This window comes from Equus asinus, chromosome 26 (genome assembly GCF_041296235.1).
Source record: "Equus asinus isolate D_3611 breed Donkey chromosome 26, EquAss-T2T_v2, whole genome shotgun sequence".
NCBI lineage: Eukaryota > Metazoa > Chordata > Mammalia > Perissodactyla > Equidae > Equus > Equus asinus.
The window spans coordinates 34956354-34983954 of record NC_091815.1 but is presented as its reverse complement, the minus strand read 5'-3'; the positions used below and the strand labels follow the sequence as shown (position 1 = coordinate 34983954).

At 51.6% G+C, this 27601-nt stretch overlaps 1 protein-coding gene across 11 annotated transcripts; it reads left to right on the top strand.

Annotated features, from left to right (window-relative positions):
- The first annotated feature begins 1947 nt into the window (after nt 1-1947).
- On the top strand, nt 1948-22447 carry LOC123281324 (cytoplasmic tRNA 2-thiolation protein 1-like). 11 transcript variants are annotated; one of them, XR_011498518.1, is made up of 8 exons: nt 1948-2080; nt 5341-5885; nt 7992-8107; nt 14102-14273; nt 14825-15481; nt 15641-15773; nt 17591-17733; nt 20063-22447. XR_011498518.1 is itself a non-coding variant. In XM_070498859.1 (5 exons), exons 2-5 carry the CDS (start codon nt 5378-5380, stop codon nt 11404-11406), a joined length of 738 nt encoding a protein of 245 aa, XP_070354960.1. In that variant the 5' UTR covers nt 1948-2080; nt 5341-5377; the 3' UTR covers nt 11407-11604. The 11 variants fall into 11 exon arrangements, 4 of the variants coding, with proteins under 4 accessions (XP_070354960.1, XP_070354959.1, XP_070354958.1 ...); XR_011498517.1 differs by having other exon boundaries at nt 17588-17733; XR_011498516.1 differs by lacking the exons at nt 15641-15773; nt 17591-17733; nt 20063-22447 and adding an exon at nt 6897-6972 and having other exon boundaries at nt 15345-15360.
- The last annotated feature ends 5154 nt before the right edge of the window (nt 22448-27601 follow it).

Below are 27601 nucleotides of genomic sequence, written 5' to 3'. Positions count from 1 at the left end.
GAAATGAGGATGAAGCTGGGGAACCCTGGGAGGAAGCAAGTGTGAGAAGCCACGGGAGAGAGAATGTAGCCAGAACTAGGACGATAACCATAGGAATGGAAATTAGGGCCAGCCGAGGGATATAGGACAGTGAAAGAAACAGTTAGACAAAGACAGAATGTCAGACATTCTGTAATATTGCTGGCCCATTCTCTTCCACATAAAAAAGAAAATCAATGTCATGAAAAAAAGGGAGGGGGCTGTTCCAGACATAATAAGATATAGGAAACAACAACCAAAAATGCAGTGTGTGGACTTCTACTCCTGGCAGGATGCAAAAAGTTATGGCAGGAAAATGCTCCGATGCAACAAACAGAAACATTTGAACACATTACTAACATTAAGAACAGGGATCATGGGGGCCCCGCTCCATGGCTGAGTGGTTAAGTTCGCACATAGTCACCCCTGGTTGAATTTTTTTTTCCTGATGCCCTGGTTGGCAAGGGATTGAGATCGAACTCCTGGAATTCCTAAAACTCCACGTCAAGTTTTCTCACCCCATATTGACTGTGTCTCTGTCACCCCCACCAGGCAGGGGGCTCAGAGGACAATGACTTCACTTGTGTCACCAGAACCTAACACAGGGCCAGCCTGGCACACGGAGACCTTAGGAAATGACCATTCAACAAATGAACCAACAAGCCAGCGATGACCAGAGCTGCCCTGTGATGACCCTTAATGATGACCTCACCGAGGTCATCTAATCTGAGACTAAGGCATCATGGTCCCCCCACCATGGGGAAAACACAGGCTACACAGTGCCTGTCACATCCCTCTCATGTCATCACCCGCCACAAACCCACACACGCTGAGGCTCTGCACCTCTCAGGCTTGGGATCTCTGAGGCTCTGGTCTCTTCATCTAGAGGACCTTTCAGCTATGGTTTTGAAAGCACCTGAGTTAGGGGAGACCTGAGTCTTTGGACTCCTTGGACCCCAGATTTTAGTTTCAGGGGTCTCCAGGGCCCTTGGCATTCAGTGTGTGCGGGTGGGAGAGTCTCCTGGTCCCTGGGTCTTGGGGTGGGGGTGTCTCTGGAGCCCTGATTCTCTGGCTGCTTGGGTCTTGAGGGTCTAAGTCTGGGTCTCCAGGCCTCTGGAGTCCTGGGTTTGGGGGAGGGATCTAAGCCTTTGGACCCTTCCGTCTAGAGCGTCTGGATGTCCCTGGGTTACTGGAACTCAGCGTCTCCATGACCCAGGTCCAGGGACTGCTGGCTTTCAGGCGTCTTAGCCTTTGGATCCCTCAGTCTCGGAAGTCAGTCTCTAGGGTCTCTTGGTGCCGTCAAGACTTTTCTCACCTGCCCTCCATCCCCGATCTCCACCTCCACGTGAAAGGTAGAGCCTCCACCAGGCAGGGGGCTCAGAGGACAGTGACATCATTTGTGTCACCAGAACCTAACACACGGCCAGCCTGGCACAAGGAGACTCTTCCAAAATCACTAACAGCTGACCTCAGCATACAGCACACTAACAGCACAGAGACCTCAGCTCACACACTGCTCCCTCTCATTTGACACGCTCACGTGCGCAAACACGCCCAACTCCCACCTCAGGACTCCCTGCCCTGCGCACGCGCTAACTGCCGCTTTTACAGACGCCATCAACACCTCCACCCCCACCTTCAATTCCCACCCGCTACCCGACCACATTATATGCTCTATAAACCCTTTAAAAGCCTATAACAATCGCACAAAAGCAGATAATCTGAACACAGCCCACATAGGGCCAGCAGGCTGCCACAGCAAAGAAACCACACTCCGCTCCGCCGCGTCTGTGCCTGCGCAGGCGCAGGAGGGAAACGGAGCAATGCATCTTGGGAGTGGTAGGCAGAGCGCGAGAGGGGGCCGCAAGGCTTGCGGGGAGTTGTAGGCCACGCTGGCCCAGGAATCACAAGGGCCTCAGGCGGAGCTGTTGCATGGGGTTCTGGGAGCCGTAGGCAAGACAGCCCCAAAGGCCTTGTGGGAGTCGTAGTCTTCGGAGCCACTTCCGTCCCAGGCTTCCGCGGGTTAAGCGGCGTGGACGTCCCAGCGTCGCCTTCTACCCAGGTGAGCATTTCCTCCCGCGGCGGGTCGGTCCGAGGGCGCCCGCTCTTTGTTGCGGTGCTGTGTGAGGGTTGAGCGTCTCTCTGGGGGTGGTGACTGTCACGTCTGTGATTTCCCAACACCTGTATCCCAGAGGCCTTCAGGCCAGGATCCTCACTTTGGACACTGGTCCGACCTCTTGCCTGCCCACTCCCCACCCCCAAACCGGGATTCGACCATCTCCCTGCCCCCGCCTCCAGTTGGGGACGGTCAGGAGGCCCCAACTCTGCCCTAGAACCTGTGTCCGGATAGAAAGATGTCACACACTATCCACCCTTCTGACAAGCATCCCAGGGGTCGGCATCCCGTCCTCCGGCAGTATTTATTATTCCCTCATGCTACAGATATCTACTGAGCGCCAACTCTGTGCCAAGCTCTGTGTCAGCTGGGAGGAGACAGTGGTGGACGAGGCCGACCCAGTCCCCGCCTTTAGGGAGCTCACAGGACAGCAGGGGAGATAGGCCTGTCACCATGACAGGTAGAGTCGTGGTCAGGCTGCGATGGAGACGAGGAGGCGCTTGACCCAGCCTGGGGTCCATAACGTCTTCAGGGGAAGATGCTTAAGCACTTCAAACCTGACATGCCCAAATGGAATTCCTGGTGCCCCCCCCCCCCAAGGAATGCCCCCACCATCCTCCCAGGTGCTCTGTCCAAAACCTGCAAATCATTCCTTGTTCCTCTTTTCTCATGACCCAGCCCTCCAACCCAATCCGAGTCTTGTGCGAGTCCTATAGACTCTACCTTCAAAATGATCCAGAATTCCACCATTTCTTCCCCCTCCCACTGCCGCCACCGCTGTCCAGGCCACCATCATCTCTCACTATTGCCATAGCTCCTTCCGTGGCCCGCCTGCCTCTGCCCCTGCCGCCGGCAGTCTCTTCCCCATACAGCAGCCAAAAGGATCCTTTTAAAACCTACCTCAGATCATATCCCTTGTCTGCTCAGAACCCTCCCATGGCTCCCATCTCCTCTGAATAAAATTAACACTCCATATCATGGCCTATGAGTGTCTGATAACCTGCACAGACTCATCTCCTGCTGGGTCTTCCTCCTTCGGGAGGTGGACTCCCAGTCCGGGGTGACTGTAAATGGGGGGGAGAGGAGAGATGAGTTCAGGGTGATCGGGTCCCTTCCTGCTGGGGAGCTGGGTGGAAGGTCGTGGTGTTTTTAGGAGACAAGGAACAGCTGGGCAAGAGCAGGTTTCTGCTGGTGGAGGTGGGCAGCAGTGGGTGGGATGCTGGTCAGTTTTGACACTTGGGATCTGAGAGAAGGACCAGCCGGGTTCCTCACTGGGGCATTTGGAGGACCAGCTGGGTGGACCTCACGATTCAGAGTCACCTACAAGGAGAGTGAGCTGGGCAGGACCTGAGGACCAGGAAGAGAACTCTCCAAAAGAGACTGCAGACTTGGCAGGAGAAAAGCCAGGAGGGAAGAGGGACGATTAAGTCAAAAGTCAGAGGGAGAAAAGATTTCGAGGGGCGCTGCTCAGCTGTGACAGCGCATGGGTCCTGAAGGCTGCTTGCTGGGCCCAGTGATGGGGGAGCACCCTGGGCAGAGGGAAGGGCCAGTGCAAACTCCTGCAGACTCAAGGGTTCCTGGGGTGTTTGAGAGTAGACGCCTGCATGGCTGAGGGAGAGTGGGGAAAGGGAGCCAGATTGCATAGGGCCTCACAGACCCTTAGCTTTTCCTAAAGTGAGAGGAGACACATGGGAGGATGTGGAGAAGACAGGGCCGGATCCTGCTGGCTTTGTGGAGAATAGTGGCGAGTGGGGGGGTGGGGGGGGTTGAGGCAGGGAGACCACTGAGGAGCCTCCTGCCATATTCCAGGAGAGAGATAGTGAGTCAGATGAGGGTGGCAGCCGTGGAGACCGTGAGAAGTGTTGGCTTCTGGGTCTCTTTGGAAGCTACCGTCACACAGGATTTGCTGCATTCCAGTGGGGTACTTGGGGTCTGAGATCTGAGGATGTCCCAGGCGATGCCTCCTCAGTGGGCATTTCCAGGAAAGGTCAGGACTCGACGTTGCCACTTGGGGTCACTCACAGGGAGAGTGAGAAGAGGAGAGAGAATGGGCAGTCCGGGGTCCCGGACCCCAAGGCTTCCAGCCTGAGCACCGAGAAGGATGGGGCTTCCTTTCACTGCAGGAGAAGCAGGTTTGGGAAGAGGAATCAGGAACCTGGGTTTTGAGATGCCCATTAGACATCTGAGTGGCACTGGCCCCTGCCCTCAGGAAGTGACAGACCGTAAACATAAAGTCACAGAAAATGATTCCACACATTTTGGTGAATCCTAGAAGCAGGGTGACCTGCTCAGAGGCTGGAGGCGATGGTGGCTTGGGGAGGGGACTGAGCCTGGTGGGTTTTTATGGGTTCACCAGGCAGGTGGGACCAAGGAGCGTGTGGCTGGAGGGTTGGAGTTTGGGCTGAGTGAGCTGGGATGACGTAGGAGGCAGGGAACAGAAAGGGGCCAAGGATTGGCTGATCCATGTCTTGATGAGGCCACAGAAGCTTGCGGGAGATTCTGACTCCAGAGGAGAGTTGAGTCCACGGATGGAGGCCCACACTCCCCCACCCTGACCCCTAAATCAGAAGCAAGTCCAGTTGGTCTCCTGGAGACGGTGATCTCAGAGGATGCAGTGGGGACCCATTCCTGGAGACACTATCGCAGCCCCACAAAGTAAAAAGATCCACAAAGACCCAGTTGGTCTTTGCCCCTCGACCCCCTTCTGCTAACAGAGCTGCAGTCCCCTGGACTCCCTCTGTCCTTAGATCACTGACCCCTCCCAAGCTCTCTGAACAGCCCTGGAGGCCCAAGGCAGTGATCTCACCCTGTCCCTCTAATAAGGGCTGTAAGAGGGGTGGCCTCCTTGGAGCTTGTGAAAACTGGTCCTTCATACGCACCCCCATCCCTCTAAACAGGATCCAACCTAATTCTGGGTATGACTTACTTACCTCTCCGTCTCTTTCCCCCGAAATTAACTTCATAGGCTTCTTCTCTTCTTGGTGCGTAACGAGTGCAATCCAAGAAGCCTTCCTGGAGGCAAGAGCCTCCTTAAGCCAGAACATATATCTAGCCAACCCCCACCTCCGCAAGAAGCTTAGTGCACCCGCACCACCTGGCCCTGGGTTTGTTTCAGGCAGGGGCGCTATCCAGGCAGCCTCCCAGGAGGCAACGAGCCCTCAATCCGGAATCCACATGTAACCCACCTCCTCTCTCTCCCCGTCCAGGAGAAGCCTACCTCTCCTGCCCCGCTCGGACCCCGCGATGCCAGCCCCGCAGTGCGCCACCTGCCACAAGGCGCGCGCCGCCCTCCGCCGCCCGCGCTCGGGCCGCGCGCTGTGCGGCGCCTGCTTCTGCGCCGCCTTCGAGGCCGAGGTGCTGCACACGGTGGTCGCGGGCCGCCTGCTGCCGCCCGGGGCCGTGGTGGCCGTGGGCGCCTCGGGCGGCAAGGACTCCACGGTGCTGGCGCACGTGCTGCAGGTGCTGGCGCCGCGCCTGGGCATCTCGCTGCGCCTGGTGGCCGTGGACGAGGGCATCGGCGGCTACCGGGACGCGGCGCTGGCGGCCGTGCGGCGCCAGGCGGCGCGCTGGGAGCTCCCGCTCACCGTCGTGGCCTACGCAGACCTCTTCGGGGGCTGGACGATGGACGCCGTGGCCCGCAGCACGGCCGGCTCCGGCCGCAGCCGCGCCTGCTGCACCTTCTGCGGGGTGCTGCGGCGCCGGGCGCTGGAGGAGGGGGCGCGCCTCGCGGGAGCCACGCACATCGTGACGGGTGAGCGCAGGCGCGCAGCGGGACCGGCGGGATGGGGGTGGCAGGGAGCCGGGCGCATGCGCGGGCGAGGGGGCGGGCCGTGAAAGGGGGCTGGGGCGCGTGCCCGAGAAGTGGTGAAGGAGAGCCTGGGTGCGCCCTGAGTGGAGGGTCTCAGGGAGGAGCAGGTGTGCGTGCCCACGGAAGGCTCATGGACTCAGTTTGTGTGCGCCCCTGGGATGGGCGTGGTAAGCTTCTGAGTCACTGCTGTCATCTTGGTCAGCACACTGGCGAGGGAGGGTGGACGTGTACTCCCTAGGGGCTAGGGCTGTGGTTTTTTTTTTTTTAATTTAAATTTTTATTTTCATAGCAGTAACACTGTATTATAGCTTTCAGATGTACATCATATTTCAAATTCTGTGTAAATTTCATCGTTCACCACCCAAAGACTAATTATAATCTGTCACCACACACATGTTTCTAATCTCCCCTTTCTCCCTCCTCTCTCCCCGCTTCCTCTATGGCAACCGCCAATCCAATCTCTTGCTAGGTGTGTTGTTGTTTTTATCTTCTATTTATGAGTGATATCCTATGGTATTTGACTTTCTCCCTCTGACTTATTTTACTCAGCATGATACCCTCAAGGTCCATCCATGTTGTCAGAAATGGCTGGATTTCATCATTTCTTATTGCTGAGTAGTATTCTATTGTGTATATATACACCACACCTTCTTTATCCATTCACCCCTTGATGGGCACCTAGGTTGCTTCCAAGTCTTGGCTGTTGTGAATAATGCTGCAATGAACATAGGGGTGCATGTGTCTTTATGCGTTTGTGTTTTCAAGTTCTTTGGATGAATACCCAGCAGCGGGATAGCTGGATCATATGGTAGATCTATTCTTAATTTTCTGAGGAAACTCCATACTGCTTTCCATAGTGGCTGCACCAGTTGGCTCTCCCAACAGCAGTGAACAAGAGTTCCCTCTCCCCACATCCTCGCCCACACTGGTTGTTTCCTGTCTTGTTAATTATAGCTGTTCTGACCGGAGTGTCACCTGTACTTCGGATCACCTGGCTACAAACCGTGGCTACCCACGGCCCACTCTTCAGGTTGGATTAATTTGCTCGAACAGCTCACAGAACTCAGGGTAACACTTAGGTTTACCAGTTTATTAGAGCATATGATCAAGGATACAGATGAACATCCAGAGGGAAGAGATGTCTAGGGCGAGGTATGAGGGGAGGGGTGCAGAGTTGCCAGGCCCTCTCTGGGTGTGTCATCCTCCGAGGACCATCATGTGTCCACCAACCCAGAAGCTTTCTAAAATGCCCTGCCCTGAGGGCCTTGTGGGTTTTTATGGAGGCTTCATTGTGTAGTCATGGTTGACCGAGTCATTGGCCATGGGTGATTGATTCAACCTCAAGCCCCCTCCCCTCCCTGGAAATCAGGGGGTGGGACGGAAAGTTCCAATCCTCTGATCACATGGCTGGTCCTCCTGGCATCAGCCCCCATCATTGGGTAGGGTCCAAAAGTCACCTTTCTTAACATGAGCTAGAAATTCCAAGGGTTTTGGGAGCTGTGAGCCAGAAACTGTGGAGGAAGACCACACATCTACGAGAAATATATATTTTAGTCATCTGAAGGACCAAACATATTTCTTGTAAATCACAGTACTCCAGGAGGCAAGTGGCTTGTCCAAGTAAGGCAGCAAAGAAGGATGAGAGCCTCTAAGCCTTGCTTCCTGGGCTCATGCACAATCGTCTGCACTGGAAAAGCAGGTCCCACCTGGCCAGCTCCCAGAGAATCAAGGCCTTGGGACCCTCCTGGAGGTGGCCTGCTAGAGGTGGGTCTCAGGGTGGCCTATATGGGTGCCAGAGGCAGAAATGGTTCAGATGCGGCAGGAAAAGCAACACACACTTTCACTCATTTCATGCACTCATTCCTTCATCCATTCACAAACTAACATAAAATAAGATCTTTGAATCAGTTCTGACCTTCAACTAGCTCCAGCTGTGGGGAAGACAGACAAACCTGAGCTTTATCTGAGGGCAATGGGAAGCCATGGAAAGTTTTTGAGCAGGAAAGGAGCAGGCTCTTATAGATATCAACATGCTTCCTCCGAGCTCAGTGTAGGGAAGAGCTGGAAGGGAGAGACTGGAGGACAAGAGGCTACAGAAGAAACTGTTGGGATCGTTCAGGAGGGAGACCGCAGCCTGGGTGAAGACAGCAGCCTTGGTGATGGAGGTAAGAAGGGATTTCAGACAATTTCAGGAGGGGAAATTTGAACGGAGGTGTGGAGGGTGAGGGGGGGAGGTGGCTAGAGTGACTCCCAGAGCCCTGACTCTAGGAACTAACAGGGATGGAGGTGCCATTGTCCAGAGCAGGAGAGATGTGCAGGGCTGGGCGGGAAGAACGTGGTAGACAAGGCGGCATGGTCGGCCCTGGAGGAGGACGCCTTCACCAAGGGGGAACAGAGGGCTTGGGTGGAGCTGTGGGAGCACACACACACACACACACACACACACACACACACCCCTCCCACACCAAGGCCCACATACTCAAACCATTTAAACGCAGGAAAAAAGAGAAAATATTCAAACCAGTCAAAGAAAAAGACAACCGCAAAGAAAGATGAACATTACAGTAGAATTCTCTTAAGAAACTAGGCAAGCCAAAGAATTGGAAGAACCAGAAGGGGAAAACGTTAACCTAGAATTCCTGATCCAATAAACAGATCTTTCCAAAGCTGATGTAAATGAACATTTTTCCAGACCAACAATACCCGAGGCAGTTCATCCCTAACACACCTGCGCTAGTAGAAATATAAGAAAAGATCTTCAGGCAAAAGGAAAATGATATAATAGAGACATTGGAATGTATAAAAGGAATGAAGAGCCATTGAAATGGTTAATATGTGGATCAATATTAAAGAGTTCATTTTCTCACTAAAAATATCTCTTTAAAATAAACTGGTAAAAAATAAAATATCATGGGATTTATAACAATATGTTAACCACATGAAGGTAAGCAGACAAGAGCAACATATTACATGAACTGTAATTCGATTTAAGGGGGCTCAGTCACGCCTTGAAGCACTGTCCCCTTGGGAGCCTCTGAACCTGTGGGGGAAACACAGTTCTGCAATGAGAGACTGATGCCGTGGAGAGTTTGTTCTGGAGAGGAGAAGATGGGTGAAGCCACACAAGGTCCCCAAGGTGTAGGACACCTTGAGAAGGGCTTCTCACCTGGTGTAGTAGATCCAGGTGAGGCCATAGGTGAGAAGGAAGCCAGCCCCCATTAGGGCCCCCCTGAGCAGGGTGAGGACTAGAGGCCAGGTGCCCCGCTGCTCCCCAGAGATGTGGGGGCAGGAGCAGGAGATACCTGTGGGAGAAAAGGGGGGAGAAGGATGGAGGGATGAGTTCCCTAAAGTCCACACCTGAGCCTGCTCACGGCCCCACCTAGAACGCAGGTGTCCTGCTGTACTCACCCTGCACAACCAGGTTCATGGAGATGTGGTAGGAACCCCAAGGGTGCTGAGCCTGGCAGGTGAATTCTCCTCCGTCCCCTAAGACCACCCGGGGCAGCTCCAGGACCCCGGGATCCAAAGGCTGCATGGGGATCAGGGTCAGGCTTCCCCGGGACCAGCTCAGCCTGGCTGGGTAGTTGCCGTCAGTGTCAGACCAGGCGAAGAGACTGGCCCTCCTGGACCCGCAGGGAGGTGGTATTGCCCAGGACCTCTGGGACTAGGGAGACAGAGCCATAGGGCAGGGCTGAGAAGCCCTCTCTCCCTCTGCCCTCCCACAGACACAGGAATGGAGAATAGACAGCATTGCAAGCAAGGGCTGAGCAGGGTGAAGATCGTGAAGTGAGGTGGGGGAAGGAGAGGCAACTGGAGGATGCAGGATGGGAAATGGACGTCTGAGGAAGAGTTGGCCGTGTCTAGACACAGGAGGGACCATCCCAGGAGGAGGGCCTTGATGTGTGAACCGTGCAGGGGGCTGACACACGTAGGTCTGACCACCTGGAGGCTTCCACAAGATGATGCTCTCAGCCTCTCCCCTGAGGGCTGCAGGGGGCCCTGGGAGGGTTCTGATCGGGGAAGTAAGAGGGTCAGGTCTGGGGTCCAAATTCTGGCAGGTGGAGGAGGTGAAAATGGAAGCTGCCAGTCCAGAGAGGGGGCTGGTCCTGTCCAGGTCTCACTCATTCCAGGTGAGAGAAAAATGTAGGCCTAAGGTGGGGCTGCAGCCATGGGGATGGAGGAAGAGACGGATTTGAGACATTTTCAGGAATTCAAGTTTTCAAAACTCACCAAGTCATGGGAAGTGTGGGGTGACATACAGAGATGTCTGAAGTCACTTCCAGCATATTGACTCAGGTGACTTGGGTGGGAGTGGCCTGGGAAGGGGGAGAGCAGGACACTCAGGACCATCTGGATCTGACAGGGATTTGTGACTGTCTTCAAGGCGGAGTTTGGATTGCAAGCACCAGCGTGGACGAGCTGAGCTGTAGGGTGATGCAGAAAGCAGCCAGAGGCTGGTGCAGAGTTCTGGGGACTCAGTCTCCTTGTGTGAGATGGAGATGGCACAGTCAGAGAAGAGGAAAGGAATCAGGGAAAAGATGTCATGGGACCAAGAGGGGAGAGGGAAGGTCGGGAGAGAGAAGCAACTAGAGGTGACGGTGAAGGATCAAGTAGGAATTCCCAGTGACCCTGCCAGGGGATGGGAGGGGGGAGGACAGAGGTGGAACTAGAGAAGGGATGAAGAGTGAGTGCATTCTCTCCAACCTCCACACAGTCCCCTGATTAGACTTCTGAGACCTCACTTCCACCCAGGCCTCTCCTACCTCTGCTGTTTCCCCGGAAGACATGGACGGTCAGGTTCTGTGGAGCACCTGGAACAGAAATAAATAAGGGGCCTCCTGCAGTAGGATGGGGTGGCCATGAGCCAGGTGGTGAAGTGCGAGTGTTCTCTCCATCTCAACACTGGCCATGTCTCTAAGAACAGTCCCCAGTACGCCACCCAGACCCTGCCTCCCCCTCCCAGGAGCAGGAGGGACCGAACAGCTGTAGGGGTCTGTGGGGAGAGAGAGCAGAGGGATCAGAGGAGCCTCTCTCCTCCCAAGGACCCAGGCATCCTTCCCCAGGTGTGTTCCCACTCACTGGTCACAAAGAGGCTCAAGGAGGCTTGCAGGGAGCCCAACAGGTGCTGAGCTCGGCAGACGTATTTCCCATGGTGCCCCAGCTCCACCCGGGGCAGCTCCAGGACCCCAGGGTTCGAGGGTGAGGAAGAGCTCAGGCGCAGGCTCCCCCGGGTCCAGCTCAACATGGCAGGAGGGTTGCTGTTGGCGACACAGACCAGGCGCAGGGACTGGCCCTCCTGGACTGGAAGAGAGGAGCCGTTGCCCAGAGCTTCAGGTCCTGGAAAGACAGAGAGAACGCTGAGCCCAGGATCTCATTAGAGGCTCTCTCTCTCTCTTTCTCTCGCTCTCTTTCCTTGCATCATGTAGATCTGTTTCTTCTCTTCCACTGCCCGATGGTCTCATAGCACCTGCAGTCAGCCCCCAAGGGGACAGGGCTTGGAGCAGGCACTGCAGCCTTTCCAAGGGGCCGTTGTGCATTCTCCTGAACAACTTTGGTCCCCACACCTCCCGTGTTGGACATCTGTGCTGATGCAGATCCCAGATTTGCCTCTATGAGCCTTGCCATTTTGCCTTTCAATAAAGGTTCACTAAGATCTATCTAATTTAGCTGTGTCTGAGGATTCACTGTCTAGGGGGCAAGATACCCAAAAGCTGGTACTCACAGAGCAATCTGATATGGTTTATGATGGGGACAAATCAGGCTGAGGGAGCCCTGAGGACAGGCATGCGTTGAGACTTTCAGAATATGGAAGGCTTCCTGGAGGAGGAGAGCCTTAACCAGAGCATGAGAATCTGTTGAAACTGGCCAGAGGATGATGCTGATGGAAGGACCTTGTGGAGGGAGGTACAAGAGGTGCAACTACAGCTGAGGTGTGAAATGACCTGCATGCTCAGGGAAACAAATACTTCTGCAAGGCTTGAGTGAGTGAGCATGTTTGGGAGTGTTATATATGAGGCTGCTAGGAAAAAAATTATAGGAGATTTAAATGTAATATTAACCTCACATTCAGGGAAAAGTCAGAGGCATGAATGAAAATATTGGTAAATGCCACCAGTGGTTTACTAGTAAATGCGTAACAACCTGTTCATTGAGGGGAGAAGAAAAGCTCTGATTTGTGTATTTGCCCATTTTCTTGGTGTAAATACTCCCATTGTGGCCAATTCCAAGCACCCAATTTGAAGTCACTGAACCCAGAATTTGGAAAAGATGGACATAACTGGCTCTTGCCAACTATAAGAGCCAACATCAGTACACCACTAAATGCAACAAAAAAAATTCCCCATTTTCGCCTGATGAGGTCACCATACACTAAGTTAAAAGGCCATCAAAAGACTAGAAATAAATCCTCTCAACTAACACATAGCTGATGTCTTTAATATGAAAAGAGCTTCTTCAAATCATTAAGAAAACGTCCACAAAGAAATACAAATGGTTCTTTAACATAATGGAAGATATTCAGCCTAGTCACAAAATGATGCTGCAGCGTAACATGACCATGAGTCCACTTAGGATCAGCGAGGACAGACACGCTCAGAGGGCAGGGGGCACACTGCAGGTGGGAGGAGAAGCAGAACCACTTCCGTGCAGTGGGATTGGCAACATCTGTAGAAATTACACACACACCCTTTGATCCAGGACTTTCCTCTCTACAAAATTATCTGACAGACACACGCACAGATGTGGGGAATGTTCGTACAAGTCATTCTGTGCAGTATTATTTGTCTCAGAAGACCGGAAATGCCATAGTTTTCCACCAGCAGGGGACCAATTAAGTACTTTCTAGTATAATATTCTTCCAAATGGAAAACTATGGAGTCACCAATAAGAATAAAAACAGTTTCCTACGTACTGATACAGAGGATCTCCACGATAGGCTAAGTTTGAGAAAAAGGCAAGTTCAGTTCACAGAAATGTATCAACGTCAGTTCCTTAGTCGTGACAAAAGTGCCAAGGTGATGGGAGATTTCAACAATGAGGGGTGCTGGGAGAGGGGTTATGGAAACTCTCTGTACCATGTAAATCTAAAATTGCTTCACACGAAAAATTTATTGAAAATGATAATAAAGATGCAGAGCAGTGTGTATAGTATCATGTGTACCTATGTGTGTGTGTTTAAATGTGTATGCCATGAAGATGAATGAAGATAACCAAGAGGAAAGTACGCAGGTTCTGAATACTCTTTTATTCCTACTAAATTTTGCTAAGGACTGAATTGAGTTTCCCCCAAATTCATGTGTCAAAGCCCTAACCTACAGTGTGATGGTATTTGGAGGTGTCTGGAGGGATCTTTGGGAGGTGATGGGGGTCAGATGAGGTCATGAGAGTGGGGCTCTTATGATGACATTGGTGTCTTTATAAGAAGAGACACCAGGGAGCTGGCTCTCTCAGCCCTGTGAGGACACAGCCAGGAGGTGGCCGTAAACAAGACAGGAAGAGAGCCCTCACCAGGAACCTAATGGCTGGCACCTTGATCTCGAACTTCCAACCGCCAGAACTGTGAGAAATAAATTCCTGTTTAAGCCCCACTAGTCTGTGGCATTTTGCAATGGCAGCCTGAGCAGACTGAGGCACATTTTATGTTTCCTGTTTTAGACACTAACATTAAAATGATCCAGGGAAGCTGGAGGAGGAGGCAGGGTCCAGATCCTAAGGGGAATGAGGGCAGGATTTGGGATGAGGATGTGTCCCTGGAATGGGGACAGCACATCCATTGGACATGGAAGAGGCCATGCAAACCCCCTGAGAGCAGGGTCGGGGGTGAGACCAGGTTGTAAGCTGATGATCAAGTGGGGGCTTCCCCCATCTGCTGTGCCCACACCTGGCCTGAGCCTTTCTCCCGTCTGAGCTCTGAACCTCAGCCCTGCTCTGAAGGGAGGAGACAGACCCCGCTTCCACCACAGCCCCTGAAGAAGAGAGGTTGCACCCTACCTGGGCCTTCTTTCCAGAACACGCTGATGGTCAGGTTCTGGGGCGCATCTGGACAGACAGACATAATTGTTCCCTTTTCAAGGACAGGAAAGTGGGTGTTGGCCCTTTCCCCACAGAACTTTAGAAATAAGAGCGGATGGAGTCAGTTATGCTCTTTCCTTCCTCCCCAGAGCCAGCTTGCAGGACCCAGCACCCACTATCCTGGGCTCTGCCTCCCCGTTCCCCTCCCCAACACCCAGTGACCTCAGGGACCCGGCCACCCTGGCCTGACACTCACAGGACACGTTGAGCTGGATGGTTCTCTCTGCGCTCACACCAGGTCCGGGTAAAGTCACTCGACAGGTGAGGTTGGTGCCATGGTCCTGGGGCTGTGGGGTGAGGGTGAGCACCGAGGTACGGGGAATCTTGGGGCCCTGGGAGGTGAGGGCCACCCCAACCCAGGAGAAGGTGGGGGGGGCGTCCCCCTCTCACAGGCCCATGGTGCAGTACAGGTAATGTTCTTGGGGTCGCCAGCTTCTAGGGTCCCCTGGATGTGGATGTCAGGTGTCTCTGTCAGAGCTGAGCAGGAGAGAGACAGAGACCAGGCCTGGAGGTGGGGCCCCCAAGGGTGACCCTAAGAACAACCTCTGCCTCAGGGCAACTGTCTCCTCCCCACCCAGCCTCAGCATCCTGTCCCCCTGGGTCCCTTCCAGGATGAGGAGCAGGGGTTCTCTCTCAGCCCCACCCTGGGGGCTCTCAGAACCCATCCACGTGTCCTCTCCTTGTCCCCATTCCTTACCTGACACAGGCACAGAGAGCTGGTTCTCTTTGTAATTATATCTCGGATCAGACCCTCTTTCCACCCTAAAGAAGTATTTCCCCTCATCTCCTCTCTGTGCGTCTCTGATGTCCAGGGAGCAGCTGTAGTTCCTAATGTCCTGGAGGAGGTGGAATCGTCCCTGGGTCTTCGCCTCCACTTCACGATCTGGGCTGTTTGTGGCCACAGGAGCACCACGGTCTGTATTTGTACCTTCTCGGAACCAGTAGCCGTAAGCTGGGTCAGCATCACTCCATTCGTCCGAAGGATAGGAGAAGGTACAGGCCACAGAGACACACAGGCCCGCTTGCACCGTCACAGACTCCTGCACTCGCAGCTGGAATCTCAGGTCATGAGCCCGGGGCCCTGGCCACCCGTCCCGGCTCTCTTTGCCCCACTCTGCTGCCCACAGCAGGGGCGGCCACAGCAGCAGCAGCAGCAGCAGCATCTTTGGGGGGACGAGCCACAGGGCCTTGGTGTCACAGGACTGAGAGGAAGCCCCAGTAGGTAGCCCCGGCTGAGGTCAGAAAGGTGATTGACCGCAGAAGGAGAACTTGACACTCATGTGCTGTTGGAGCTGGTCTGGTCCTTGGAGAATAAACAGTCCTACTTTCCAGATGGGGACCCAGTGGGGGTCGCAAAGAGCAAGGAGGACCCGACCCTCTTCTCCTGGCTCCCTCCCTGTGACCTGTCTCTCTCGCACAGCTGTCCACAACAGGAAAGCAGGCACTGCCTGGACAATCACAGCCTCTAGGTGAGGGGCCGTCCCTCCAGCAGTGGGACGCAGGAGGGGCTGGTGGTGGAACCTCAAGGGGAGAAAGAGGGGAGGGGTCCCCCACCCCTGGGTGAGGGAGGTGGTGACTGATGAATGAATGAACACGACCATCGCCTCTCGAGCATCTACTCCTTTCAGGGGAGTGGAGCCAAAGCGACAATGGGACAGACTTTGTCTCTGTCCTGGAGAACGTCTCTAACACCCGAGGAGGCAGAGCAACCCCAGGCCCTTCCAGCTCCTGTCAGTACGGTGTGTGATGGTGGAAGCGCAGGTAGGAGCTCGTAGGAAACGCAATTGCTCTGTGCAGCCAGAAGCTGAGCTCCCAGGTGTAAATGGCCAGAGTGGCGAGATCAGCTCACAAGGTGACCCCCATGCGTGGTCCGGGGGCTTTCTGGGCTGCCCGCAGCCCTCTGATCCTGGCATCCTGGTGTTGACTGCACAGGCCAGGCCTGAGATCCAGGTAACTGGAGCAAGGTGACAGCACAGCATGACGTTGACGGGAAGCTGCAGCTTTGGAGTCAAGGCCTGGCCCTGCTCCCCTCTAGGCCTCACTTTCCTCACTTGTCACATGGAGGGGTCCCCAATTCTCAGCCGTCGTCGGTGAGAGAATCCAGTACGATGACGGAGGTGGGCAGTCCTGCAGGTCAGTGCCTGGCCCTGCCCATTCCTCAGTGGTCATTCTGAGTCAAAGCCTCAGTGAGCAGCTCCAATGGTCAGCAGCGCCCTGGGACTTCCTTATCTGAGGCCTCCAATGAGGGGTCAGAGGCATGGACTCTGCAACCAGATGGCCCAGGCTTTAGCCTGGCTCCCTAATGCTTGCTGTGCTGACTTGGGAAGGGGCTTAACCACTCTGTGCATAGTCCAGTGCCTGTGCTCACAGGGTGTTATGGGCCGAATCGTGTCACCTCCAAAATTCAGATCTTGAAGCCCTAAACCCCAATACCTCCAAATGTGACTGTGTTTGGAGACAAGCCTTTAAGGAGGTAATTAAAGTAAATGAGGTCATTAGGAAAGGCCCTAGTTGAATAGGACAGGTGCCATTACGAGAAGAGGAGATTAGGGTGCAGACATATACAGAGGGAAGACCATGGAAAGACACAAGGAGGAGCAGGCGGCCGTCGGCAAGTCAGAGAGAGAGGTCTCAGAAGGGAACAGCCCTGCCAACACTTTGATCTTGGACTTCGAGCCTTCAGAACTGGGAGAAAATGAGTTTCTGTTCTTTCAGTCATCCGGTCTGTGGTACTTTGCTATGTCATCTCGAGCAAACTATTACACGGGGTCCCCAAGAAGATAAATGTGTTTGTGCAAGTGAAGTGCTCTGCGTACCCTGCTCTGGCCCACAGGGGACACAGTCCACTCAGCGGCCAGTGGCCAGTCTGCAGGGTGGGGCCATATTGAGGACGGGAGGAGAAAAGGAAATGGAAAGTTCTGGCAACTGGAGGAACCTCTGCTGCTCCTCCGTGCACCAGCTCTGAGCTCCACAGGCCCCTTGCTTCACCCTGGCCATACTTCCCCCCCTCTCCCCAGGACAGGACGGGCTCCACAGGCCTCTGCTGGGGCTGGTCTCTTTGCTGGCTGAGGCTGGCGCTGCTCTTGCACCATGGGGCCTGTCTCCTGTGGGGGCCTGGAATTGGCCACCCCAAGATATGTCTCTTTGACATGATGATTATTTGGGACTGTTACTTTGCAGAGAGGAAAACAACGGAAAAGTAGAATTTACTTACCCTTTGTAAGAGACATTTACATTTGTAAGGAAATCTCCATCTGTAAAGGTCCCTCCCTCTCTGTACCAGGAAGAACAGGGATGACCTTATCTCTAGAAACTCCTATCAATACAGAATGCAAGGACTTAAATCTGCATAATAATCTTATTCCTGTTTCTGGTAGCCTCCTGTAACTGACTCCCCCAACCCCCAACATCCTCCTTTGTCTTTAGCTGGATATGATATTTAAGGTGGGGGCTTCAGCCATTTTGGCGAATTGCTCAGTTTGCCTGAGCCTCTCCCATGTATACATGTTATAAAGCTTTGTTTAATTTTCTCCTGTTATTCTGTCTCATGTGAATTTAATTCATTCTCCGGCCAGAAGAACCCACAGCAGGTAGAGGAAATGTCCTCCTCCCCTAACAGTTTGGCGACTTGGACGGGATAAAATTTCACTGGCTGGACACTGTGCAGTGCTGGACTGCTGCAGCCGAGAGATCCCGGACCCCTGACGAGAGCCAGCAAGAGGTAAGAGTTCTTACCACATCAGTCCCCCGGATCTCTGCCTGCAGGCTCCAATGGAAGCAAGAGTGCTGAGTTTTTTGCTCTTCTAAATTTAGATTAGCAGAAGAAAATGTTGGTGAGGCTAGCTTCTCAGATTCAGTGACTCTAGGATTTGAGTACTCACTGGTTGTAGATCCTTTTCCTCCCAGAGATAGACTTTTCCTTGTCTCTGTCTTTTTGTTGTTTGTCATAAGACACAGGCATCTCTATAAGCCTGTTGTCTGGGATTTTTGTCTTGTTCTATGTCTTGAGAGCTTGGTTTTGTGACCTTTCTGGTCTCCGCCATCAGAGGATGCATGTACTAGGATGCATCTTGGTGGCCAGTTGTGTAGACTGGGGTCCCAGGACACACTCTTTGTCCAGCTGTGTTAGCTCTCTGGGGAGTTTGTCATAAGAGGCCCCAATTGCTTTCATAAGGGGCCTTTGTCATCTCAACCTTTGTTGCTTGCTGTGCAATGAAGGCCTTTACTTTCTTAGACTATTTTTGGGAGTGAACTTTCTAGATCTCTTTTGGGGACGCCTCTTTGTGTCCTTGGTTAAGCTTTGGTTGAGTCGCTGTTAAGATCCTACTCAGCGATTTGGCCAGACGATGGATCAGTTAAATTCGGAAAACTTTTAAATTGGGGGGAGAAAAATTGTGAAAGCTCTCATCATAATTTTTATTGGTATCTATGAAAAGGCCAAGTTAAAAAGGAAACACAAGAAAATGCTGACTAGGTTTAAGACCCTGATTCAAGTTGTAATTGAATTGATGAAATATAAAGGTCTAAGTGTTGATAAGATTGTAAAGGTTGGAATGCTTGAGCTGATTTTCTTTATAGAGAGGTTATGTCAACTTTGCCTGAATATGTTTTAAAATGTCTGGCTGGGAATACTTCCCTATCCAATAATAGAAGACCAAGACCTATTAAGCAAGTTCTGGCCATAGGTCCTGTCCCCATGCTGCAGCTCTTCACTGCCCATGGGCCCATGGTCCCCATGCTATTTGAATAAAGGAGCACTACTTCCAGACCTTGAGAGTCCAAGAAATCTTCCCTTTGACTCCTTGGCTTGCTGAGCCTGCTTGCTTCACCAGCTTGTGAGCTGAAGTTCTAGTCTCCTTGTGCCTTTCTCTTCCTCAAGGATGGATCGAAATTCACTTCTCCATCAGGAACCTTCTTGGACAGCTGTATGAATCCACATTTGCTGCCCATGGCTACTCTATGGGGCAAACTGTGGCAATCAGCCTGAAAAGAATCAGTATCTTAAGCCTGAGAGTGATGGAGAATGAATTAATCCATTCCTTCCTGGCTCTATCTCTAACATATAAATTTTACATGGGCACGGGTCAACCACTTAAGTCATTAGGACAGTCGCCAATCTCCAAGACTCCTGTGACAGGTTTATTTTCCTAAGGCTGGATTGGAATCCCTCCCTATGGCTCCTGACCACACTCTGAACCAAGGGAAAGTCCCAACCAGGACTCCTGGCCACTTACTTCCTGCAGGTCTTCACGCTGATGGGAGGCACCAGGAACTTTGACACAGGTCACTCTTTTGAGGCTGGAGTGAAGGACTAATGCAGGTTGAGGGCAAGGTGAGCCCAGGAGCCTTCATAATAAGACTTTGTAACAAGGTCCCCTCCCATGCATCTGGGTGTCTGGAACCAGACTGGTAACATGTCTGCCTGGCTCGGGGGCCACCAGCTGGACTCTCACCACCGCTGCACATCCTGACCCTGCTATAGGCCCTTTCAAACCCTCCAGGTCCCTCTTTTCCACCTCTTGGCCCACATCCAACCCAGCTCACATGAAGAAGATGAGGCAGAGGCAGAGAGCAAGCAGTGCATTGACACAAGCTCCCTTGTCAGCCACTTGAATGATTCCTGCCAGTCGTCTCTGGTTCCTCCGCAGAGAGGAGAGGCTTGGAGTGAACTCCAATCTTTTTGAACAGATATGTGTCTTCTCTTCATCATGTAGAGAGGGGAACCCCGCCCCCACCATCCAGGGTTCAGCCTCGGGGTTCTCCCTCTCATCATAGGACCTTAGCCTTCTCCAGAAAGATACGGTCCCTGTGACACCTTCTATCCATCCCCACACTCCTGTCCCACAGAGTCCTACTATTCTAGGACCTAGGTTCTTCTCCACCCAGGGTCTCTCTGCAACAGACCCCAGACCTGGCTGAAGCAGGAGTGTGAGGCTCTGGGCTCTGTGGCCCTTGCAGAGAGAGACACACACAGAGCCCCAGGGGATGCTGAAAGACTTTATCCTTCCTTCCAGGGAGGGAGTCTGAATCTCCTCTCCTGTCCTCCACAGGTCCCATCTCTCAGGGTCAAAGGTGATCTTTCATGCCTCCAGTTGGGGGTGAAACCTGGGAGCACTCAGACCATCAGGTCAGATCAAGACAGCTCTCCTGATCCTGCCTGGCCCTGCCTCCCAGGAACCCAACACCCAGGGTGAGGGATGTGTCTCTGGCATCAACTGTCAACAGTTTGATGGGTGCCTCTGAAAAAGCCTCGGTGGGACTCACTGTCCAGCGCGGGGACCACATGCCATTACCCATGGGAATAGAGCAGTGGAGGGAGCTGGGCTCCAGAGAGAAATCAGGGCGGCAGTGGGAGATTGACGTTAAAACATGGCCTAAAGTTATTTTGGGGACAAAGAAACTACTCTGTATGATACTATAGTGATGAATACATGTCAATATATGTTTGTCTAAATGTATAGGTGTACAACACCAGGAGTGAACCCTAATGGTCCCTTACAGGGTCACACCAGCTGCAGGGAAATTCACCTGACAAGTGAGGTTGGTGCCACAGTCCTGGGGTCCAGGGAGGTGAGGATAGCTGATATCCAAGAGAAGTTGGGGGGTGTGACCCATTCACAGGTCCAGGGCACAGAGAACGTCAGGTTCCTGGTGCATCCGGACTCCAGAGTCCCCAGGATCAGGATGTCTGGCATGATGGTCAAGGCTGGTGAGGAGACAGGAGACACAGGGATCAGGAAAGAGGGTCTGAGGTGCGACCCTGAAGGATGCCTCAGACTTTCGTCCAGCTTCTCTCTCTAAACTCCAACATTCTGTACACTCGACCCATCCAAAGAGGAATGTCTCCTCCCAGTTGTGCCCTGGGGCCCTTACATCCTCCCCCTGTGGTGTCTCTTGCAGCCTGCTCCTTTCCTACACACACACAAAGAGATGGATAAACACGCACATCAATATTGTACTTCCTCTCTCCACGTTAAAAAAATGTTTTCCATGATCCATCCTCCTGGCGTCTCTGATGTCCAGGGAGCAATCGTAGGTCCAGGGGTCCCCGAGGAGGTTGAATAGGCCCTGGGTCTCCTCCTGCACTTTTTAAGCTGCATCGTCTGTGGCCACTGGAGCATCCTGGTCTGTTGGCGCCTTCCTGGAATCAGTAGCTGAGAGCCAGGTGGGGTCAGTCCAGCCATCCCTAGGGGAGAAGACAGTGCAGAGCATCCACAGGCGCAAACCCTCTTTCACTGTCACCAACTCCTGAACTTGCAGCCTGTAATTACTGTAATATTGCCGGATCTTCCTCTGGCCCTCAGCCTCCTCCCTCCACCAGAGCAGGGCCAGCAGCAGGAGCAGCAGCAGAAACACGTGTGGGATTGGGAGTGCCAGCATCTGCCAGGGAATGTTTGTTTCTCAGGGTTCTCTCTCAGGAACTGAAAGTTGCAAGACTTATAGGAGACTCCAAGAGGAAGATGAGGGTAACACCAGAACAGTGACCCTCCTCAGAGAAGGAGCTCCAGAACCACACACGGTCAGGTGTAGGAAAGCCCATGGAGTGAACCTCCCATCCCCACAAGCCCACTCCTGGAGACCCTGGACCAGAGATGGTGAGAGCTCACTCAGATGCACATCGCATGCAGAGCCTGAGCCCCATCTCCTGCTTCCTTGTGGATGCCCTTCTCCTTAGAGGGTCATTTTCCGCAAAGTGAAAATGAGTTCCTTCTAATCAGACTTCCTGAGTCACGGGCTGTAGATGTCTGTGGAGATTGGTCCAGCCAGGGGAGGGACTCAGGGACACAGAAGATGAGGGAGACTGACTGTCCTCCCTCCTTCAGCTTCCACATCGTAGGGAACGGCTCTCTGCTCATGAGGTCACACACTAGATCTGGATGCTGCTCCAAGAGTCACTGTCCAGTGGGGAAAGGATAGGTGTCCTAGCACCTGGAGCTCCCTGTGACCAGAAGACATGGAGACACGTGCTGGAGACACAGAGTGAGGAAGGCCAGCCTGAGGGTCGTCCACACTCAGGGATGGTGAGGATTTTGTGAGAGAAGAGATGTGCACCTGAATTCACAGGAGGTTATTTTAACTGTGTGGTGGGGGCTGGGAGGAAGTGGTGGGAATCCTGGGAGGTGGTGCCTCCTCAGACCCATGTTGATGTTCTTTAAACATTTCTTGGGGCAAACATAGGACACATATAGAGAAGTGTCCCCAAAAGAACAGCTTGGTGATTCATCACAAAATGAACACCCTCCAAGCAATAGAATGTTGGGAGCACCCAGGACTGCCCCTTTGTTCCCACTCCTTATCCACACCCCGCTCTCTCCAAGAAGACCAGCCTCCCTATAATAACAATTGATTCTTGCTTTTCTCTGTAGTTTTGTCATCCCAGCATGTTGCCTTTAATAATATGGCTTTGTATAAGCTTTTCTTAAGACTTTGTATACAAAGAAAAAATTACTGCCTGTTTCCTTCTTTTGAACTTCATGATTCTGCCCATCCCATATTATCCTCTTCCCAGAACTATCACCCAAAACCCAGAGTAGAGTCAGTGCTGTGACCATGGAGAAGGAAAGTGCAGGTATGAGCACGCGTAGACACTCCCACACCATCACCATTTCCTGCATTTTAAGCTGGAATCTCATTCTGCAGCCCCATCCTCCTCCAAGGACCCCTGTCCTGGCCACTCACTGTCTCCCAGCAGGGCAGCTGCAGCATCTGTGGTCAGAAGGGCTGGGCTGGTACCAACCCTGGGAGTTCCTGGACTCTTAGGTATCGTGTACTCAATCCCACTCACTCCCTGACTGTGCTGGAGATCCTCTCCTAGCTACCAAGTCCTGTCCGCTGTGACCAACCCCCCACCTCTGCCCCAGAAAGGATCAGACTACCGCCTATAGGGGGCGCTCCCTGCTTACCTGCTCCTGGGGATCCCTGGAAAGGGCTATGGTGCTGTCCGTGGTGCTGATTCAGAGCTGAGCGCTGACTTTGGCAATGTCTGCAGCTCTGTGGAGGGATCTGACCTCAACAGCACGGGGACCTTATCTCTGGAGTCAGCAGGGTCAAGATGCCGGGTGTTCTTGGGAGGGCTCAGGTTTACCTGTAAAGAGGGACTTGGGGAAGGAAGAGATCTATGGTTCTCCTCCATGTACTTCTGTCCACCCTCAGGAGTGTCCTGTGGAAAATACCAGGCTATTGTCACCAGTCCGAGGGCAAGGAAGGTGAAGGCACTGTGCTGCCCCTTTATATATGTGTCCCCATTTAATTTTCCCTAGATTCCTGACAGAGAGGAGTGATCACTCTCATCAAATAGGGGAGGCAGATGACACTCAGACAGGTGGCTAGGTGTAGGAACTAGTCTTCAAAGACGACCCCAAGCAATCTACCACTCCTTTATACAAAGATGGGCTCCTCGCCTTACAAGATAGAGTGTGTTATATTCTCCTCTTGAAGCTGGATTGAGTCCATGACTGCTTTGACCCATAGAACGTGGAGGACAAGATGTTCTGAGCTTCATACAGCTCAGACATTAAGATGCCCTGGCAGTTTCCACTCCTGCCTCGTGCATTTTTGGGCATCTGTGTAAGCAATCCAGGGCAGCCTTATGGAGAGAGATGCTACATAGAGGAACCCTGAGGGGTCAGATGTCTACCCCAGTCACTGCCAGCATTCCACCACATCTGCCTGAAAGATCCCAAAGCAAAACTAGGAGTGAAACTGCCCAACTTTCACCCTTATATTCCTGCTTCCAGAGAAGAAGTAACTTTTCAATCAGGAAATTTTCGTTGCCACACTACAAACTTCTGATTCTTTCCACTTGAGCCCATGTAGAAGTGTATGGCATGATGTTTTCTTCATCCCCTCGTTTGGATTTTGCTGGTGAAATTTTAATTCCTTTATTTGAAATGTCCTGTTTTCATTGAATACATGATGGGACTTGGCACTCCTCGCATCAGGCTAAGTTGCCAGCAGGAACTTGCATTTTCAAGGGATGAGGAGCCAGCACACAAGGAACACATACCTCATACCAGGACCTGTACACAGTGCTTTACATGTGTCACAAGACACTTGTGAGATGGGGCTTTTTGTTTACCCACTTTAAAGAGCAGGAACATAAGGCACAGAGAGGTAGAATGACAAGGTTTCCTATTGTCACTCTCTTAGTAAATGGAGAAGCCAGGATTGAGTTCAAGTTTCTCTTATTTTAAAGCCGTATATTTTCTCCATGGCAAAGAATTCCCATTAAGTCATTTCTAATCCATTGAATAGAGAGAAATTTACTCCATGAGAATCAGTGCTTGGAGTCTCTCCTTCCCAGAGAAGCTCTGGGTTCCCGGACCTATGTGTCCTCTGTCTTTTCAATACTTTGTGCTGAATCTCCCATCCCTTGGCCCCCAAGCCTTCATCTTCTCATATCTGAGGTAATTTCAGTGGAACTCTTGGGTTGACTATGGTTTGATCTGGACAGTTTGTGGGCAGAAATCTGACTGTGGGGGAATGAAGACATCCCATGTATGACCTCATCCTTCCCATCATGTGAGCTTGGGAATGCAGCTCTGCTAAGGAGTGGCAAAGACACCACTACAAACTAGTCAGAGAAAAAAGATCCTTTCTTACCTGTACCATGTTCTTGAAAGGCCATGATGTCCACAGGAATGGAATGTCTGGACTGAAACATAGTAGGTCCCTCCTTTGTGGTGAAGGGTGGAATGAGTGTTGGTCCTCCTCATTTCTAGAGCCACAAAAACAGCAAGGAAGCTGAGTTCTGGGATTTCTCTTGTCCTTCTCCTCATTCTGGTCCCCAGGAACCGGGCACTGAGTATCCCAAGCCCTGAACTCTCCTTGGACTCCCTCCTGCACTCAGGGTGCTGGGAGTCCTGGCCCCACACTCATAGGAGACATTGACTTCGTTGTTCTCTATGACCGCACAAGCTCCAGGAACCTCATGCATCAGGGTAGTTGATCAATTCCTAGGATTGTGAGGTGGTGACCTAAAAATGAGGTGTTTGTCCAGATCCTTTATTTATTGTGATATAGTGAACAAATCCCTCGACTGAGCCTTATGTGGAACTAATTTGCTTGTGATCCAACGAAGGTGGCTCAGCACACAACGACATGTCTGTCTTCCCAAGGCAGATTGTAGACCTGATGAGCTCCAGGCAAACAGGTGATGCTCTCCAAGGTGCTGAACTATGGCCAGATTCTGAGCTCCAAAGTCACCCAGTCCGAAAGGAATCAGACCCCTTAAGCTTGGGATCTAAGACTTGGGCCCTGAAGACAGCCATATAACCTGGGGTGTTGAGAAGTTATGGCCTGCCTACAAGAAAAGGATTTGGGGATAAGAAGACCCTCTTATCTGTGGGCTGGGGTTCTCTTATACTTCTCTTTGGTTCCGAGTTCACCATTAGGGACTCTTCTGCACGTCTGGATGTCCCTAGTTGCCTAAGGGAACTAAGGATACTGAGATTATAAGAAAGACTTTTAGACCTAATATTGAAGAAACCAATAGAGACCTGAAGAGAGAAAGATTCCAGGGAGGGGCCTTTTGTATAGAATTTGAGAAAGGCAGTGAAAGGAACTCAGGGGAGGGGCCATCAGTTTCAAAAATTAATTATTATAGCAGTGAGAAGTATTCATAATTCTTATGTACTGAATGCCAGTCCGGGGGCTTAGTGGTTAAGATTCTTTGCTCTCACTGCCACACTGCAGGTTTTGTTCTCGGTCAGGGAAATACGCCACCCATCTGTTGGTTGTTATATTGTGGCAGCTGCAAGTTTCTGGGATGCTGAAAGCTATGCCACTGGTATTTCAAATACCAGGAGGGTCATACACAGTGGACAATTTTCGATGGAACTTCCACACTAACACTTAAGAACGAATTGGCCATTGATTTAGGAAAAAATTGGCCCTGAAAACCCTAGGAAAAGCAGCAAAGCATTGTCTGATACAGTGGCAGAGAATAAGAGGATGATGCAAAAGCGACTGGGCTGCATTCTGCTCTGCTGTACACTGGGTCCCTGGAAGTCACAAGCAAGTTGATGGCACTGAAAACAAATGTACTATTATGTTTCAGGAAAACTTTAAAAACATGCTTTCTCAGAAGACCTTGATAGGTATAATTTATACCTACTAAATAGAATATTTTGATGTAGAACTTAGAGAAACCAGCTGACTTTTCACTCATTCTTGAATGGTGATTGATCATCTTCTCTGTGTCCAGCACCATCCCACACATGAGGTTACATGGTGCCCACAGTACAATCTATAACATCATCAACACCAGGTCCCACTCCCCAGAGCTGACAAAATTCGATTACCATCTTGGCATGCTGCCTTCTTTTTTTCAGGACATTTTTTTTTCTCATCTTGATCCTATAGGAGGTATGATTTTATGTCATTCTATTTTATTTATATTTCTGGGTAACTTCCAGCCTCCTAAATTACATTCTCATTGTTTTTTTAAGAGGAGGTGTGCTATATTTAATTAATCTCTCAAATGAGGTTGGGCATTTATTTTGTTTCCACACTATTTTGAGTGAATGTACTATAATGTCACTGCCCTTGGAGATTATCAGTTTTTCCAGTTCTTTCTCACTTGGTAACTGGAGCAAATTTCCAGAGCAAAGATCAGTAGAGATCACACTCCTGATTAGAACTTTCAGTGGACCATAAACTCATTTTCTCTACAACAGCATTGCTCAGCCAATTTCCATCCTGAATGTCCTAAACTGATGAAGCTCACACAAGAATCCCACACTCTGGAGTCCAGGTCCTTAGAGGCACATGGAGGAGTTGAGGGAGGTAACCAAAATCTGACTGTTGTTAGAAGGAAGAAAGGCCAATGGATTTATGAAAAAAAAAAAAAAAAACAAGCTGTATTTTCCCACAGTATCATTTCCTTCCAGTCATCTCTTTTTCAACTTCCTCAAACAAAGCATGCAGTGAGAAAATGGAGTTGTGGAATGATCAGTTTTGGGGTTTCTCTCTTCACTAAATCTTCCTGGTTTTCTGATGAGGAATTAGTCGAATGCTCCAGGTTTATACAGTAATATGTCGATCACAAGTGACAGGATACTTGTCTATCCAAGCAAAGGACAATTTAATGAGAAGACTCCAAGGACTTCAACATCATTAAATAAGAACAAAACCACCTGTTGGGAAAGACAGTCTCCTGAGTCCCTCCCACTCCTACAGGTCTTGCTGGGTCTGTCCATAACATGATGCTGCAAATGCTCCTTACGTGGCCAAGTTCTCAGGGCTGTGACTGGAGGGAGAAACCTTGAGGGACGAGGTCATTTCTCCCTCCAGGACAAGAGCAGGCTCACTTGCTGCTGGCTATGAAAGTGGTAGATTCTGAATTTGCTCATCTTTGCCTCCTGGGGACCGATTGGCCTGACTCAGAGCTTTCTCTGGGACGTAACATAATCTTCTGAACTGCTCTGTGAGCCAAAACAGACCCAATACTTGTCCCCACGGGCTCACTGTCTAGCAGGATGGGGAACATTGAAGATGCCATTATAGAAGACATCAGGACAGTTAGGAAAGTGCTGGGGTCAGAAAAAAGACCTGGGCTGGAGACAGAGAGTTTTCAAGCAACTGCATGA

Excerpts from the sequence above, each read along its gene's own strand:
- LOC123281324 (XM_070498856.1), top strand. The coding sequence starts at position 5,378 with ATGCCAGCCCCGCAGTGCGCCACCTGCCACAAGGCGCGCGCCGCCCTC. Across the intron at positions 5,886-6,896 it reads AGCCACGCACATCGTGACGG|CTGTTCTGACCGGAGTGTCA; the intron begins GTGAGCGCAGGC and ends TGTTAATTATAG. Across the intron at positions 6,973-7,991 it reads ACCCACGGCCCACTCTTCAG|TGTAGGGAAGAGCTGGAAGG; the intron begins GTTGGATTAATT and ends CTCCGAGCTCAG.